The sequence below is a fragment of the Sciurus vulgaris genome, assembly GCF_902686455.1.
Source record: "Sciurus vulgaris genome assembly, chromosome: 4".
In the NCBI taxonomy this organism is placed as follows: Eukaryota; Metazoa; Chordata; class Mammalia; order Rodentia; family Sciuridae; genus Sciurus; species Sciurus vulgaris.
The window spans coordinates 143,493,041-143,511,836 of NC_136464.1; the positions used below are offsets into that span (position 1 = coordinate 143,493,041).

An 18,796-nucleotide genomic window follows, 5' to 3' on the forward strand; every position below is an offset into this window, starting at 1 on the left:
ATGGCATGTCCTGGGAATGAGGCCACAGGAGCCTGAAGAGAGAGGACTCAGCATCTGACCACTGTCCCCAGCCCCAGGTGGGTGCAGAGAACTCGTGGCCTAAGAGCACCTCCAGCTCAGTCCTCTCCCTGCAGAGGAGACAATGTCCCCTTATGTCCACGTAGCTTAGCTTTGACCCTAAGGCTCCTGGGAAGGTATCACTTATGTCTGGCAGATCTATCACTGAGTTGGCCAGGTCCCCTCCCCAAACCTCCTCCCCTCCCACACAGCATTTTAACTCCCTCTGAAATAGACTGAACAAAGAAGGAAGAAACTATTTGGACACTAAATCTTTCAACCCCAACAGCCTGCTGTTTTTGGAAGCAGTGGAGAAAGGAACTGGGGTGGCAGGAAATAACTATTCTGATCGAATCTTACGGACATTCTATATAACTATGTCAACAAAACAGGACAGACATCACGGCCAAGATCTGGACTCACAGGATGTTTACATGACATAAATGCCTATGGCAGACCAATACTAAATACCACAAAGTACCTGAGACAAAAAAAGAAAGAAAGAACAGAAAGAAGGAAGGAAGGAAGGAGAAGAATAAAAAGGAGTCTGCTGTCCTGACATCTGGAGGTTCGAGGCTCATGGGCCCTGTGTGATCCTCCAGTGGCTCCTGGCCTCACATCTCAGCTTCTGTGGAGTGGACTTCCGTCGCAGTGATGGCGATTCCGATGGCAAGGCTGCCATTGTCAGAGAAGAGCTGGGCCAGGGAGGTGTTGAGGACCAGGCAGTCCCCGTCTGTGATGACCGAGTCCACGCACTCAAGGACAGACCGGGGGGTGGCCTCCCATTTGAGACGCCGATGGTTTCTGTTGAGCTCCAGGCGATAGGTGAAGCAGTCGGCCTGGGTGGGGGTCCCGATCAGCATCATGGTGGCAAAGAACTGGGGGTGCCCTTCATGCCTCTCCTGCTTCCTAAGCACCAGTAGAAAGTGGTGGCCGAGGCAGGAGTGCATGATGATCCAATCGGCCGGCGCCGGCAGGTGCATGTCTGTGGCCAGGAAGACTATTTCCGCTCCCTGAAGGATGTCAACCCTGTGCGTCTGCCGCAGATGGGGCACGACCACCTCCAGGTGGCCTTCCCACTGGCAGGAGAACAAGGGGCACATGCAGGGCGTCACCTGGGTGGCGTGCAGCCCTGCCTCCTGGTGGTGGAGGTGGTGGGGGCGGGCGTGGTGGCGCAGGTGGTGGTGGTGGCGATGGTGGCGGTGGTGGTGGGGGAGATGGTGAGGGTGGAAGCTGCCTTGCTCTGCAGTGCTCTGAGTGATGGCGCGTCTACTGGACACATACTAGAAGGAAAGGAGATAGCGTTAGTGGGGCCTGAGGCCCGTCTTGGCCCCTGGCTGTGACTCCCCTGGTGACCAACATGTTAAAAGCAGATTGTTGGGCTGGGGTTGTAGCAGAGTGCTTGCCGACCAAGTGTGAGACACTGGTTCAATTCTCAGCACCACATAAAAATAAATAAATAAAATAAAGGGATTGTGTCCATCTACAACTAAAAAAATATTAAAAAGAAAAAAGCAGATTGTCCTGGGTCAGCAGAGAAAGCTTCATTTCTTTTAAAAAATGAGGGACATTGCAGGTGCCTGGGGAGATAGAGGGTTAAGATTCCAGAAACTTGGGCCAAGAAAATGTAATATTTATGTCTTTCTGATTCTTTAATAAGATATCCAAGCAAATAGCAAATAGGCAATTTTTCCCCTCAAATAACATTGTACTGTAATGGTCATCAGTCATGAAGAACAATCCCCCACCCCGTCCGTTGTTTTTGTTTTTGCTTCTTTGACACTGTTGGTATTTTTGTGCAGACAATGGGAGTCAATGGATTTATTTTTTTCTATTTTATCATTGCTTAGTTTTAGAACAAAATGTCAGTAATTCCTATTTGTCCTTCCAGGGTTATCAGGGGTCATACTGTTTGGAGTACACTTCTCCCAGGTCCTAAGGCAACCAGTGGGATGCAGAGGCAATTGTGTGCAGTTAGACCCCAGTCACCAGGGAGGAAGCCAACCTGTGACTCCTGGCACTGTCCCCCTCCATGGACATTTATACACTGTTCCTGGCTCTATGCTCCAGAGCAACTTCCCAGGGGCTCACTTCTAGTCACCTCCACTTTGACAGTCTCCTGATCTTTCGTTCCTCAGGTCACACAAATGCTCTTAATAACAGCCGGAACCTGTGATAGCACCTTCTGATCAGGTATCCATAAGCATGTATTGAGCACCTGCATGTGTTGAATACCGCTGTGAACAAAATTGACACTGTCTTTTGCGTGGGTGGTACAGACGTTAATATGCTTATAATTATCTGCACTTTTGACAGGAGTCTCCTTGTGACATGAGGACTCTGATTCATATTTTCCAGTTGAAGAGACAGGCTCAGTTGTAACATGCCTGAGGTTCCAAAGCTGGGAAGCCACAGACTGGGATTCATTTTCACACCTCCTGACTCTGAACACAGAGCACACTCCCCATCCCAGTTCTGCCTGCCTTCAGCTCCCTCCCTCTCACTCCTGAGTTCTTCTTGTCTTTAATTAGCAGAAACTGGGCCACTGGGTGGAGGTGGCAGCCTTAGAGCGCACCCCAGACATGAGGCCCTCACCTGGCAGAGGTTTCCTTGGCTACCCTCAAGTAGCCAAGGTCCCATCTGCCCTAGTTCTCCAGATGCTTCCCAGACTTCAAGTGCCTTTGGGCACCTGCCTTTTTGCCTTGCTTCAGTTCATTCCCAAAGTATAGAAAATAGGATGAAAGTCTGTCTTTCACACTCACCACACCATGGCTACAAGTATCTTTCTCCCTCTTCCAGCTCATGAGGGCTGACTGCTCAGGGCAGACTGGCTTCCTCCCTTCAGAGCATGTGCACACACACATTCGTACACATGGTGCATGGAGACAGCCACCTGGCTGTGGAGGTGACCTAGAGGCACATGGGCACCAGTGAGCTCTGCTCTGGAGTTGTTAGCACCAGCTTCCAGGGTCTGGGTTCTCCCACAAGTTATGGGGGCCCCTCTAGCCGTTGCAGCCTGCCTCTGATGGAAGCTACTGGGCAGCCTCTGTCACCCATCCTTCACCCCCAAGGGAGACATTGTGTCTTCAGCTGTGAAGCAGAATTCTACTACAAATTACCCTTTAGTGTTAAATGCAGAGAAGGGAGTTACTTAATATGTAGCATCTACTAAGTGTTAGGCACTATGGAAAGTAGATTTTAAAAAATAATTATTTCATTAAGTTTTTTGCAGGAAGGATCAGTTTCACTTTTTTATTTTAAACAAATAAAATTAAATCTTGTTGAATTGCCATCTGCCTACTGGCAACCTGGACCATTTACTCAAGAAATCCAGGGCATACTTCATCAGTTAGTCTCCAGGGCCCCTCCATAGTCGTTCCAGAAGGCTGCAGGCCTGGAAGGTGGTCTGCCTCTTCTGCTGTGCTCAGGAAAGCCTACTCTGGTGCTCTGATGGAAGACCCCAAATGCTGTCCCCACCCAGTCTCTGAGAAGACCCCTCTCTCACATGGGCTTTACAATAATCATGAGAGAAATGTGTTATGCTTATCTTATTGATGAAGAAACTAAGACTCATAGAAATTGAGTCACTTGCTCAAGGTCACACAGCACATAAAGGATAAGTCTGGAAATATAGACCAGAGCAGCTAAAGGGGACAGGATTTGTAGTCTGGAAAGAACACAGACTGGATGTCAAAAGACTCTTGTCTACTTCCCTATTTACTTGTCCTGCAGCCTTGAGGAAGGAAATTTTCTTATTGGCAAAGATAATTAACCTCAAAATGTTGTTAGGGGATCACATAAAATAATGCCTGTAAGATGGCAATAAAAATGAAGTCAAGTGTTGTACCAAGATGGTCTTTCCACTTAGATGTGGTTGCGGGTAAAGACTCTGGTGACCTTCCGCCTTGGTCTATGCCTGCCTCTCTCCACATATGAGCGGCAACTTGGTTGAACACAAGAGCTCAGAGAACCTGACTTTGCCCTTGGCCTGACCCATGATGACAGAATGTCATTAAATTCCCATCTCAGAAGTGGCTGTGGGCTAGTTACCTTCCACAAGCCCTTCCTCAGTCCACTTTCCATCTTCCGAGTTCTGACTTGTGCAGTCAATGTCAGAGGTGTGAAGTCAGGAGGGAGGAAGCAGGGAAGAAATTCCTCAACCTCCCTGATCCCTCCCTCTAGTCTGGGACAATGCAACCAGGAACCTGCCAGCAAAGGGAGTCAAGATTGCACCAAGCAAATTTGGCTCCCCTTGCAAATGGTACCGAGCAAGGCAGACAGGTGAAGGAGGATGCCCATCTGCATGCAGATATCTCTGTTCCCTCCTATGTGATGTTGTAGGTGAGCTTTGATGAAACTTCAGGTGGGGAGGAGAGAGAAACGTGACCATAACTCACACTATTCACGTAACAGTGCAAAAGGTTGAGAATACAGACGAGCATCCTTGTTCCTGGCTCATTGGCCCCTAGGATCATGCATACTCTAATATAATGCAACATGCAGTGCATAGGTCCTCTGTATCTGGGGGTTCCACATCCATAATTTTAGTTAACCACAGATTAAAAATATTTTCAAAAGTCATATCTGTACCGAACATGCACAGACTTTTTCTTGACACTAAGCCCTAAACAATAGAGTTTAACAATAAACTGTCCAGCATTTGTATTGTCTTAGGTACTATAAATAATCTAAAGATGATTTAAAGTATTTGGGAGGATGTCCATGGGTTATGTGTAAACACTAGGCCATTTTACATAAGGGACCTGAGTATCCAAGGATTTTAGTACCACAGGGGGTTCAGGAACCAATCCCAGCTGACACTGAGGGAGGATTCCACACATGAGGGGCTCTCATAGCAGAAAGTGGGGGAGGCTATTCTAGCCAGTATGAGTGACATTTTCACTGTGTGAAGCATGAAGGGTGAATTCTCTAACAAAATAGGTAAAGGTCTTGCCGACGAGGAGAACAGGAAGTTTGAAAGGACCAGATGTGAAACAACACAAGATGTTTAAGAAGTGACAAGAAGTTTCCAACAGATCTGGTAGATGGAAAATCTGGTGGAGATGGAAAGCCATTGGGCCTTATTGCCAAATCAAGTGGAGGCTGAGATAGCCCTCAGTGTCCAGTGAAAAGCAACAGGAGGACCCAAGACTCAGCTGTGCACTTTAAAGTGCTCTCCTAGGTGGCACAATACCCCGAAGTCCACAAGCAGAGCCTGCTCCATGCCAGCACTCAGAGTGGGGCCAGCAGCCAGTCCCCACCCCATCCACCCGACCTACCCCGTGGAACCAAGCAGCACTCATTCTGCTTTAAGTGCTCCTGTTGCTTCCTTTTGGTTTCTTCTTCTGCCAGCCTTTCTTGTGTGTGTTTTAATTGCTGCTGTATCACAAAGCAGCCAAGGGTATAATCCAAAGAGACTGAATTGAATGACTATGCAAATAGAGTGGGACATTATGAACTCACGGAGACCCGTGCGCTTGCTGTGCTCCGAGAAAGCGCTAAGAATAAATGCAGCCTTAATTCCTCATGTCTTCCCACTCCATCTTCTGATGCAAAATATGTTTCATTTAAATGATCTTTGGGTGAGGGAGGTCACAGGTCTGCTGGCATGGAGAAGGGATTCTTTTAATTGGCAAAATGCTAATCGTTTTTGGAAAATGAATTCTAATCTTCCCATCTAATACAGTGGATATGTGAGTAATTACTTTCCTTCACTAAACTGTTAATGCAACATTAGTGATTACACTAATTAAAACTAATGAACTCTTACAGACTGATAAACCCCTCAGTCAGTCAGAGGATGCCTTCCTTCCATTGGCTGTATTTAACTTCCCATTTGGAAGAGAGATTTTGAATTAACCTTTAGAATAATGTGCAGAATTGGGTTTAGAAATGTTAGGCTTTATAGACTGGCTATAATTCTTTCCCCCAAGCATTTGTGAGGCTATTTCCATGGCGGGTGTAATTGAATTTAAAAACACATTCCTTAATTTGATCAGCCACACTCCCATGGTTGGTAAAGGCGATACCTCCAAATCCTAGCTTTCAAAGTGAAAACCTGCCCTTGGAATTATGACACGACCCTTTCTCCAGCCTGCACTCCCTGTGGTCAGTAAACTCACTTACGGGATTGTTTTTCCTTTCCGCTTGCTTCCAGAACACTGCCATGCTAATGCATTTTGGCAGAAAGAGGATTCTGCACCCAATTTTAAAAAATGACAGGCTCTTGCTTTCAGCTTGCGCGTGCCTTTATGTATATTAATTAACTGAGGCTTTTTCATCCTGGGTGAAGGGGGAAAAGGAAGTGATTCTATGAATGCATTTCATACAGAAGGAGGAAGAGCAGGTGGAGGATGGGGGAACACGACACTAAAGCAGGCTTTATTGTTTGCGTATGAGGTGTCCCCCAAAAGCTCAGGTGTGAGCCAAGGTAGAAATGTACAGAGATAAGATGATTAGATTATGAGAGTTGGAACTTATTCAGTGGATTAATCCATTTGATGGATTAATAATTTGAAAGGACTACTGTACTGAGTGGTGACTATAGGCAGGTAGGGTGTGGCTGGTGGGGACATGCCTTTGGGGTTTATATTTTGTCCCTGATGAGTGAAATGCTCTCTCTCTCTCTCTCTCTCTCTCTCTCTCTCTCTCTCTCTCTCTCTCTCTCTCTCTCTCTCTCTCTCTCTCTGCCAGCCACCCTCTCTGTTTTCTGGTGGTCATGAACTGAGCAGTTTACCTCCATCACACCCTTCCGCCATGATGTTCTGTCTCACCCCAGGCCCAGATCAATGGAGTCAATGACCATGAACTGAATCTCTGAAACTGAGCCAACACAAACTCTTCCTCCTCTAAGTTGTGCCTGTTGGGTTTTTGGTCACAGCAATGCAAGGCAGGCATGAGAGTATGGGGACAAAGTCAAGGTCTGAACCATGTTCAAAGTCAGGTCTGCTAAGAAGGGAGAGTACTTGTGCCTGCATTCTATGGTATTTAGAAATTCTCTGTTTCTGGGAAGGATAGTCAGAGGTGAAGGCTAAAGGTTGTCCATTTGGTTTTCTAGACTCTCCATTTTCTTCCTCAAAACCTAGTGTGACTAACCCAGGAAGACACTGGAACGCTTCAAAACAGTGAAGAAATATGACAAAGTGAGATAGAAAACAATAAATGAGTCTTTGTGCCTTGGGGTGGGACATCTTAATGTATCTCATGCTGTTTTCTTTCATACCAGAGTTAGTTTTTAGTTATATTTGGGGCCTATGTGGATGTCATCTTCCTATAGATGGCATGATCATGTCTGTACCTTTCCTCAAAATATTTTAGTATGGATAATGTGAGATATACATAGATAAGACATATTATATAGATGTGTAATACATTATATAGATGTATAATACATTATATAGATAAATAATCCTTGTATATATAATATATGTGTGTGTATATATAAATATACATATAGATATATAAAATTTTTAAAAAATCATATTCCAGGGGCTGCTAATTCTTGGGTCAGGAATTCTCACTTCAAGGTTATCACCTAACATTTTATTGGAGAAGCCCGCACCCCAGAGATAATGAGTACAATTCCCTCAATTCCTAGCCAAATTTCTGATTCACACCAGATGCTGCTAATTAACACTTCTGCCTGGTCTTCACTGGCGACAGCAGTGGTTTGTCAATCAGCATAATGGATGGTGAGGAAATGAGTGAGGATTGGGTAACATCATTCAGGGAGAGTTCTTACTTTACAAATGGGTTCCAAAAGCTTGTTCTCTAAACATTCTATGTCCAGCCCCTGGGTCAGGACTTTTGACAGTCTGATGCCATCTCTTAGGACTATTGGGATCTCAGTCTGAAATATCATTACATGCAAAATTTCTTTTCCGGTGATCAAGATTATGTAAATTGAGTATGGAGGCTGAGGAGCACACGCGGGAGCCTCTGTGTCATTGATTCATTAGATAAAAGGGAAATGGGGCATTGAATCGAGGAAAATGACAACTTTGGAGGACAAGTCTATTTAAAACCAAGACCCATGGGTGAAAAGTAGTGAAGAGAGCCTTACCGATGTCCTCACAAACACTGGTCTGTGTTCCCAAAAGCCTCCCTTGCTGGTCCTCTCATTAATGCGGTCCCTGGCTATGTGAGGGTCTGGTAAGGAAAGCGTGGGTTACACTGTGAAAACAAAAACTATTTCTCTGAATCCCCAAGCTTGGGACCCCAGGGCCTTTTTTAGCTTCTAGATTCCAGACCTTGGCCGACCAGAGTATTTCCTGCTTGTTGAGTGCCAACAGGACTTTTTTCTTATGCTAATACAGCGGATAGATGCTTGACACCTGTTCGTTGCACACTTTGATGCATTAATAGTACCTTCCCCTATGAGGATCACATTGGTTCTGTCCTTATATCATTCAAGTGTGCCAACCATTGGTCTAACTGGGTTCATCTATTTGAGACAATCAACTGCTCTAAGATGGGGTGCTCCCTTCCTCCCCGGCCTCTGAAGTAGTCATGCAGCAGTTCGGATCTTCTTATACAACTCACCACTCACTGCGACCTGCACTGAAAATCACTAGTTGGTGGCCTTCTAGGAGGACCAGTGCCTGGTCCAGTGATGGGAAAATCCCACATTTTGCAGTGCCTGGCATCTGATATACTCTTTTTTTTTTTTTTCCTGCCTTTGGATTTATTTATACAAACAGCACAGGAGGACACCAGTTCCCGTAGACAGGGGCTCAGGGATCACACCAGTTCTTCTGTCCTCACGTTCACAGAGGCTTTTACTACAGAGCCTTTGCAGGGTCCTGGGCACTCCTGGGAGTGAGAGCAGGAGCAGGAGCCAGAGTTGGAGTGGATACTGGTGCTGGAGTTGCAGCCTGGGTCTTGGTCTTTGGACGACAGAGCCTGCGCTCCCTGGTCATGTGGGCACCTGCATGCTTCCCGAGCTTGGGATGGGCAAGCAAGGCAAGGTGATCAAGCTTGTGACTGGCACCCTTTGGCATCTTGGGCTTAACCTCCTTAGGCTTCACCAGGGCCTTGATGGCCTCAGCACATGCACTCATGGCCTTGGTGTTATTTGCCTGCATCTTTTCCAGGGCCTTCTTGTATTTCTTGACAAAACACTTATTTCTCAGGAACTTGGGGTCTTCATATCTTTGTGATCGGGATTTCTTGAGGCCATTTCTGTGCCATTTTCAGGATCGGTTGTGCATGGTGTGGTTCTTGGACTTGGCCATGTCTGCACCATAAGCCACTGCTCCCTCTGATCGACTCTTGATAAGTATATTCTACTTGAATGAATGAATGAGTGGCTCATTCATAAACAGAAACTGTGGACCACATGCATTGGAGGCACCATCCTCTACCTTTGCTTCTCAGCTACTGGAAAAAGAGGCGCTGTGTGTGTGTGTGTGTGTGTGTGTGTATGTGTGTGTGTGTGTTTGTGAACAAGGAGGCCACAGCTGTGAGCTCATCAGGATGGTGTCCTGGCAGATCCTCACCCAGAAACTGACAAGGATGGAACTAAGAAGCTGCATTTGAACCTGACCAACAGTAGTCCAGCTGCCAACATGAAAGTGAAATAAAAGCTTCAAAGAAGAAACTTCTCATACCAGAGAGGCACTTTCTTTGCTTTTACTTTTTACCGACTTTTACTTCAAAGCCTAGGCATTCCTTTTTAGGTAGCGAATTGCTTCTCACAATTGGATTGGGAAGCATAGTCTGCTGGATGGACCCAGGAAGTCTATCTGCCTCCTGGATGGATCTAGACCATTTCCCCTCCAGCACCTCAGCAGGGCTGATGCCTTAATAAAAGTCTGGATGCCTCTCCATCTTCTTGCTCATTTTCTCTTGTCAATCACCTGGAGGCAACTGCAACCCAACCAGAGAATATCCTTGCCCCTCCAGCTACACCCTCCCCATGATGAGCAGCTAATGGGTTATGTCCACCTGGAATCACACGATCCACACTTCTACACACCATCCAGATAACTGGGATGCTGGACTCTCCTCTCAGTGGCCCCAGGTCAGTTCCCAGTGGCCCAGGGAATCATTGTCATAGGATGTGAGGTGTGGCCAATGAGCAACTGTTTGGGGGTGTGTGAGCAGAGCTTGGATGTGTGACCTGGAGTGTCCATTTGCTTTTCATGAGGTTCATCATAGGAGAGGAGAAAGCCAGAAAAGGGAGAAAGTGAGACAGGTGGCAGGCTGTGCGCACAGCTCATTATGAAGGTTTAATAATGAAGGCAAGAGGATAGAACGTATTTGAAGAGTCTCATAGCTTGAGTTTTACTTTTAAGCATTTAGATTTACAGCGTGTGGGCCTTCGCTGTTACTTTTGCTTGGAGCCCTGCAAACATCAGAAGCAGGTCTGTCGTCAAAGCAAATAGCTGAGGAAGACGGCTCCCTCTCTGTTTACTCTTTGGTTCTGCTTTTCAACTGCAAGGCTTGGAGCATGTTAATGAGTCTTGTAGATGAAAGACTTTTTCTTGAAAGCACCTTTTTATATAGTCAGACTTTAATATCTGCAATTGGAAAGGGAAACCTGAGCTTGCATGAGGAGTTTAATGGTGAAAATTTAAATACCTTAAGCCCCATTCACTGGGAGCAGCTCTGTAGATTGACACCAGGACCACAGGGGTAACAAGGGAGGTGTGCTGGGTTTGCTTGCAGGACAACCTCTGCCAATCTGGACACCCTTAAGTTGTGGGCAACAGTCACTCAGTAACAGGCTGCTGTGGCTGGAGTCCGTCTCCTAACTATTATGGTTTGGATCTGGAATATCTTCCAGAGGCCCATATGTTCAAGTGTGGGTCCCTAGTTGATGGTGCTACTGGGAATTGGTGTAATCTTTAGGAGGAGGGGCTCAGTGGGAGGAAGTTAGGTTGTTGGGAGTGTGCCCTTGAAGTCCTGGAATATTGAGAACCCCACTCCTTCTCTCTTTATTTTTACTTCCCAACCACCAGGAAGTGAGCAGCTCTACCACAATACTCCCATCTCCATGATGTACTGTACCGTCACAGGCTGAAAGCAACAGAGCCGAGCAACCATGGACTGAAACTTCTGCAGTCATCAGTCAAAACAAATCTTTCATCCTTTAAGTTGATTATCTCAGGTACTTTGTCACAGCAATGGAAAGCTGACTAGCACACTAACTTTAGAAACTTAGATTTCCAACTTAGGTTAGAAACTAGAAACTGCAAAGTCAAACTCTGGAAGCAGACATGTTAAGTTATGCAAGGGCAGAGGTGTGTCCTGGGTGATCTGAGAAAATCTGATGGTCAGGTTGTCCCTAGGCCACATATCAAACTTATGTCTCTCAGTTCTTCAGAGGCATCTTGTCTGGAAACTCCACAAATTCAGTTCGCTCTGCCAGAACTCTCCACCCTTCCCATTCCCTACTTGCTTTTTTTCAGTTACTTTTTATTCATCTTTCAGGGGTTCCTTCTTCTCACTAGGTCAGGTCTATCTGTTGCATGCTCCTTTCTAACATGCAACAAACTTACTCAATTTCTGGTCTTCCTGCTGGACGGTGAGGTGAGCTCCAGGTGGGTGAGCATTGTCTGTTTCTTCCCTGTTGTTTGTCCAGTACCAGCACAGTGCTGGGGAATGACAGGTGCCCCATAACTATGGATGGAGAGGATGATTGGCTCCTCCACGTTCACCATCTGCCCCTTACCACTCAAAGACAAGTCACCCTCATGGCAGGGCTACTACAGTAGCCTCCCACTTGGAGTGGGTTGGCAGGGGGTCCCTCAAAGATGTGCTCACATGCTGACATGGAACTTGTGGAAGGGACCTTATTTGAAAAAGTGTTCTTTGCACAGGTGATTAAGATGTGATTAAGACTTGAGATGAGATCATCTGGGATCACCTGAGTGGGTTCTGAATCTAGGACAAATATTTCTAGAAGAGACCTAGAAGACACAGAAGCAGCAGAGATGGCCATGGGAAGAGGGAGGTAGCAACTGAGTGAGGTGGCCACAAGTCGAGGAAGGCCTGAGCCATCAGAACGGGAAGAGGCAAGGGTGGGCTCTCTCCCTTAGAGCTGATAAGGAGCGTGGCCCTGATGACCACTTTGATTTCAGACTTCTGGTGTCCAGACTGTGACAGAATAAGCTTCTGTTGTTTTAAACAACCAAGTTTGTGGTAATTTGTTATGACAGCTTTAAGAAACGAATACATGAATCTTCCTGAATCCATTTTTACCCACTTACTAACTTTTCTCACTAAATATTCTAATGGTTTCCATCAACCTCACAACAAAACTCAAACTCCCAGGAATGGCCATCAAGAACCAACATACTCTGTCCCCTACCCAACTCTCTTGTCTTATATTCCTTTCTCCCCAACCTGCCTCACTCCCTCTACTTGAAGCACACTGGTCTCTTGTAGTTGTTTGAACATGCTGACCACATGCCTGCCACATCCCTGCCACAGGACCTTTGCACTGTTCATTCCCTCTGCCTGGAACACTGTGAGATAGATACCCATGTGGCTCACTCCTTGACTTCATCCACATCTCTTCTCTACAGTTATTTCTACTCTGAGGCTGTCCTTCTCTTGTCTGTTAAAAACACATTTGAATTACCCTGCTTTATTTCACTTCATAACTCTTATCAATACTATACAATGATAATGTATATCAGAGGACAGAGAGAGAGCATAGGTCATAGATTTACCTGTGTACTATTTTTCTTCCCAACAGCAACATAAGTTTCTTGGGAATAGCTACTTGGTTATACTCACTTATGTATCTCTGGAACATTATTTGAAACCTAGAAGGGCTTAATGTATTTTTAAATGAATGGACAGATTCCTTTGCATGTCTTAACCTTTTCCATCTTAGAAGACCCAAGTAAAGGGCGCGTGTCCCTGGAGGGTGGATGTGTGCACACTCCTGCTTTCTCCCATTCCTGGATCTCTAAAGACAGGAAACCTCAGGTCCATGTAGCTCTGACCTGGTGGATTCTCATAGCTGCTGACTGTTGAGAGCATGGACGTTCCGATCTGCAGGGGACCTAGGGAGGCACCAGAGCCCAGTATTTGCAAACATATATGTCCATTCCTGAGTGTAGCTTTGAATTCTATTTTGTGGATTTAACTGAAGCAGAGGCAATGCTAATGTTCTCACCAGGCTTTAAAAATGGGCCAGTGCTTGGGGTCAAGGGTAGCCCCCAGGGTATAATATCAGGCCTGTCCCCTGCTGACTCCCACACTGTCTCCAAATCTCCCACTATGAATGAATTCATACCGACACACTCTGTATTCTTCAAAGTCTTCCAGGCTCTGACAGCAAGACTGTGGGAGAATCAGGGGTTCACTCTTCCAACTTCCTGGGACCTCTACTCAAAATTATGGTTTCCTTAAGACTTGCCTCTTGCCTGAATAACTCTGACCATGAGTGTTCTGGATGGCAGGAGACACAGGGCTTGCAAACAGGAATGGATGTAGTTCATGGGTCTTTTCCAGGATAGTTATTCACTTCACACCCATGTGCTAATAGCAAAGGCATGCAAATCTGGAGCAGGGAGACATGCTATTTCACACAACGGACTTTCTTCCAACAGCAGGCTTAACTCCCTGATAACCATCTTTAGAAAATTAGGCCTTCATGTAAGTCTGCCCTTAAAATAGGACATGTGTCATTTAACCAAGGGAGATGGAAAGACAGAGATGCACAGTATATAAAAAAGAACACTATAGTTTTGAAGTCAGACCCACTTGGGTATGAATCCTATACTCATTAATTAACCTCTTTATGCTTTTATTTCTTCATTTATAAAGTGAGAATTATAATATCTCCTAGGGTTGAAGTAAGAATTGAATGAGACAAAAAGAACACTGTCTAATATCATCTAGCTCAGAGTAAGAAAGCAGTAAGTAGTAGATGCTATTACTATCACTATTATTATTATTATTGTTACTGAACAACTAGCTGATTAAGGTGTAAGACCAGTAAGCACTGCTGAGAACTCAGTACCTACTTTCTGTATCATTAAATGTGCTTCTGAGAACATGTAATGGCAATGATATTCATGTTGACTTGAACCATAATTATAAAGGATACCCAAGCAGTTCTATGTGGAAAAGTCCCTGAGGTGGAAAGGAGGCATGGCCACAGCAGGGTGGCTAAAGTGAAACAGACAGACAATGCCAAGTGTTGACATAGACGAGGAAAACTCAAAACTCTCAGGTACTTCTGACGGAGGTATAAATAGGAACAATCACTTTGGGAGCCTCGGTATCTAAGAAAACCAGACTTTTGACCCAGTAGTTCCAGTCCTAGGCATGTACCTGTTGGGAGACCATTCTCCCACTCTGTTGCATTTCTGCACATCAGGTACTTTGACATGCTGAGAGACCTCAGAACCTACCCTAAAATCTAGGTTCCTTTGACCTGCCCTGTTTCTCCCCCTCCCAGCTCATGGAGTGGATTTCTAAAAAGTTCCCTTATCTGACTAAAGTCTGGACTCACAAGGAAGAAACAGTACCTCTGGTCCCTTCCTTGTTTCTACTATCTAAACTCATATTGCTGGAGAGAGATGAAGTCTGTTAACATAGCTGGACAGACTTCTGTCACACACCCATTGTCCTTCTATTTCAATCCCAAAGGGACTCTTTACAAATCACTGTCTCCTTTGCCAACCAATCAGACTTTGTCCCAGGCCACTGTATGTCCTCCAAGCCCATTGAGCTCTCTTCAAAATCACTTACAAAAGCCAGGTATAATTGTACGCACCTGTAATCAAGGTGTCTTGGGAGACTGAGGCAGGAGGATCATGAGTTCAAAGCCAGCCTCAGCAACTTAGATAGGCCCTAGCAACTTAGAGAGATCTTATCTCAAAATAGAAAATAAAATGGGCTTGGGATGTGGCTCAGTGATTAAGCATCCCTAAGTTCAACCCCTGGTACCAAAAAAAAAAAAAAAAAAAAAATCACTGTGACTCTTCAGGTATGTCTGCATTTCTCTCTCCCCTACTCCTTTATAGAAAAAAGATGTATGGATTTCTGAATGATACTGGGCTAATGGGTAACCACCTTGTGTTATTTTTCCTCATCCTGTGATTCTCCCCTTTTTGTGTTAATAAATTTGTATGACTTCTATTTAATCTGTCTTTGTCAATTTATTCCAGTGAACTTTCAAAGGGCATAGGGGAAATTTCACTTTGCCCTTACACAATAAAGGACTTAGTTGTCTTTTATTCCAAACTATTGTTTCAAAGATGTTTTTATGCTGAACAACCTAAAAGGGTTGCATCTCTTCCTGGAGCAAAGGACAATTTTGCTTACAACCTTGGGACAAACACATGGCATCCATCTTGGGTGCTAAGGGCAGGAAAGTTCACGGTCCACTGTTAAAGATTAGGGTTTTCTAAGTTTTTGTAAGGCAATCTATTTGTGTGTTCAGGCATCATTTGACAATAATTGCATTATCTTGTGGGAACTGGGTCTCAGGGACCTGGTATAAAAGTGTGAACACTCTGGCTACTGCAACTGCTATGAGTCAGAGACAGTCCTTCATCTCTGACCCAGGAATCTCATGTCTTCTACCCACATCCATGAAGTTGTGACTTGCAAACTTGCGAGCCTGAAAGTAATGTAAAATCTGAGATTCTCACAGTTGCATTCAATACCTGATAGATATGTTATGTGACCAGAAAACATGCACACGAATGTTTATAGCAGCATTAATTCATCATAGCCCAAATCTCAGAAACAACTGAATGCCCTTTAAATGAATAAATTGTGATATATTTGCACAACACACTACCATACAACTACAACAAAAGAAAGAACTGCTGCTGCATGCAACAACGTGGGTAGATTTCAAAGACATGATGAATAAGAGTAGACATTGAAGAGTACATATTTAAGAATTGTATTTGTATGAAGTTAGAAAGTGTACAAAACCAATCCTCAGTGATAGAGGTTTGAACAGTGGTTATTTTTGTGTCAGGGCATATTGACTGGGAGGGGAATGTGGGAGTCCTCGGGGGCTGGCAGTATTTTAACTCTTGTTCTAGTTAGTGGTTCTATGGGTGTATGTACATGTGAAGATCCATTGAAATATACACTTAATGTCTGTGTACTTCACTGTGTGCTACACTCAATAAACAAAAAAGGAAGGAAGGAAGGAAGGGAGGAAGGAAGGAGAGAAGGAGGGAGGCAGGAAGGAAGAATGGATAGTAGGGACTGAGGCTGCCTTTGCTAAAAGTACTGACTCTTCACTTGGGTCTGCGGATGCCCAATTGGTAATTAAAAGCTCAGCATCTCTGCCTTCACTTTGTATCTGTCTCATGTCTACTCTAAACTTTGGGTCAGATTCTTGTTCAACTCTGCACATAGGCATTTTCATCATTTAAGAAGTGTTCATCTAAAACTGGCAATCTGCCTCCTTCAAGACTGAGGATACCACTATAAGAGTAACTAAGGTATTTTCAAGATTTGCAGAGACATTCAACTTCCTGTTTCAGATCCCCTAGAGAGGTACCTAGAAGTCTCCAGTCTTTGCTCTGCACCTTCCAGGAACAGCAGAGCCTGGCAGGCAGATCGCCCCCCTGATGAGCTCCCAGCCTTGAGCAAGAGTGATCATCTCATGGGAACTCAAGTTACCCCCTTCCAAGATCTCAGGTCTGATGGATAAATAACCTGAGAGTAAATGGAGATTGCTCCCTCAAATGATAAGCACTTCCTTATAACCACCTTATAGAACCAGAACTCATACTGATCACCCAGACCAGTTTGACCTCGTATTAAACATACTTCTCACTCCTGCCCCAAATCTGCCTCCATTTAACCTTAAATTCATGTCAGTTCCCCACAGATAAGTTTGAGATGCTAGCCTCACTTTGCCTTTCTACTATAACTATATTGATTAAAGTTCCTTTCCTGCTTCTGCCATTGTTTTTCCATTTGGCTTATGGGGTGTGTGATTTACTGGGAACCCAGGCCTCTGACCTAGGACTATGATAACAGAAGGAAGGGGAGAGAGAAAGGATGGGTGTGTCTGGTCATTGTCTCCAGGTCAGGATATATGGGCACAATTCACAGGGCTGAGGAAGAACCCCGGGGGATCTTTGCTTTCACTTTTTCATTTGCTCCTTTGGCCCATCTGCTAGAGGTTGCCTCTGGTCTTCCTGGATGCTAACAGCTGGGGGTGAAACCAGAATTGGGGACAGGCAGTTAGTGTAGAAATAGGGGATCAGGCCAAATCCAGGAAATGGAGGCCTTGAAAACCATCTGCCTCTGGAAGTTGGAGACTGCCCCTGGGAGAATGGAATGTCAAGGATCTCCAGAGCCCATTGATTACCAAATTTACTTGCCCTTATCAAGGACTGCAGACAAGGAGCTGCTAATGAATGCCCCCTGGGCCCTTGCCTGGCTGAATCACTTTGGCCCTCCCCCTGCCCATTTGCTCCTCACTTTATGCATCTCACCTGCAAAACCAGGCCTAGTCACAGAGGCAGGAAGGGGAGATAAGGGGGGAGAGAACTGGAGAACAAGAGACCTTAACCTATAAAGGATGTAGGGTGTGCTCACTTCTTGGGATTCTAGAACATCAGTCATGGCCCCCTTCTTCCTCCTGGGAGAAGTCTGTATTATTACCTTTAAATAAAACCTGCTTAATATGCTTACCTTGGCGTGCTTCTCTAGTGTTCAAACTTCAACATTAGAGGGAGCAGAACTTGTCACCGGTAAATGGAGGTATCAGGGTGTTGGGGGCCGCTGCCCTGTAGGGCCCGCAGTGGTGGCTGGCCTCGCCCTATGGCGCCGAGAAGCCCAGCTGCAAGTGCGTTCTATTGGCTGACTGATCTCCTCCGCATCCGTGCTTAGCTCGTGATCAGTACGTGTCCTCATTACCCACCATTAAGTCTCCACGAGCCAAACGCCTGACCCGTTAAGGTGATTGGCTGTTATATCCCATAAAGCTGCGTACTTTGGGCAGGCAAGGGGAGCAAGCAAGGCAGAGCAAGCAAGGCAAGGAGGACAGGCAGCAGCTGTGGGACGAGAAAAGAGGAGAGGCGGCCCGGGCGTGAAGAGAGGAAGAAGAGAGAAGTGACAGCTGCACGAGAGAAAAGAAGGAGAGAGAAAACTGCACGACAAGAGAAGAAGGAGAGAGAGAGCTGCGCGACAAGAGAAGAAAAAGAAGACGGCGGCGGTGGAGGAGGAGGAAGAACCAGGCACTCGGCTCAGAAGCTCTCCCATAAAAATAAAGACCTTAAAACTTCATTTGAGAGCCGAGTCTTCATTGTACTCGCTGGACGAGACATCAGGGGGATTGGAGGGTAAGCCATGCCAGAGATAGGAAAAGGGAGTGTAAGACAGGCAGGGTCTTGGAATTGTGTCCCAGGGAGACACAGGGCCTAGAAAGCCAGAGGAAGATATCTGAAGGTGTCCACAGCAGGCTGGAGAGGCACAGAACTTGCCCTTTGGTCCCTGGGACAGAAGGCTTCTTCCTGAGATGCTTAGACCGAGGACCTAAGCACTGAAACCGGGGCCACAGCATGATTGTCAGGTGGATGGGCTCACCCCTGAATGAATGCCTCTCCAAATAAATGACGCCATTTCTCTCTGTGGTGTGACCGCCCTCACCCCAATCTGAGGGACAGCACAGCCATGAAAAGCCACTGACAGCTCCAAGTAAATCCCCATAAGCGAGGAGGGGGCAGGTGTTTTATTGACTCTAAATCTTTGCCAGTAGCTGGGTACATATTTAATAAAAATCTTGGGCTTGGGGGAG

The 18,796-nt window shown here is 45.6% G+C and overlaps 1 protein-coding gene across 1 annotated transcript in view; it reads right to left on the reverse strand.

Moving 5' to 3' along the window:
* Positions 1-282: 282 nt before the first annotated feature.
* The window catches only part of SIAH3 (siah E3 ubiquitin protein ligase family member 3), a 67,065-nt gene continuing 48,551 nt past the window's right edge, over positions 283-18,796 (reverse strand). Inside the window, exon 2 of the mRNA XM_079137355.1 lies at positions 283-1,340. Within this exon, the coding sequence (XP_078993481.1) occupies positions 672-1,340 (669 nt within the window). The 3' untranslated portion in view covers positions 283-671. The remainder of the gene's footprint in view (positions 1,341-18,796) is intronic.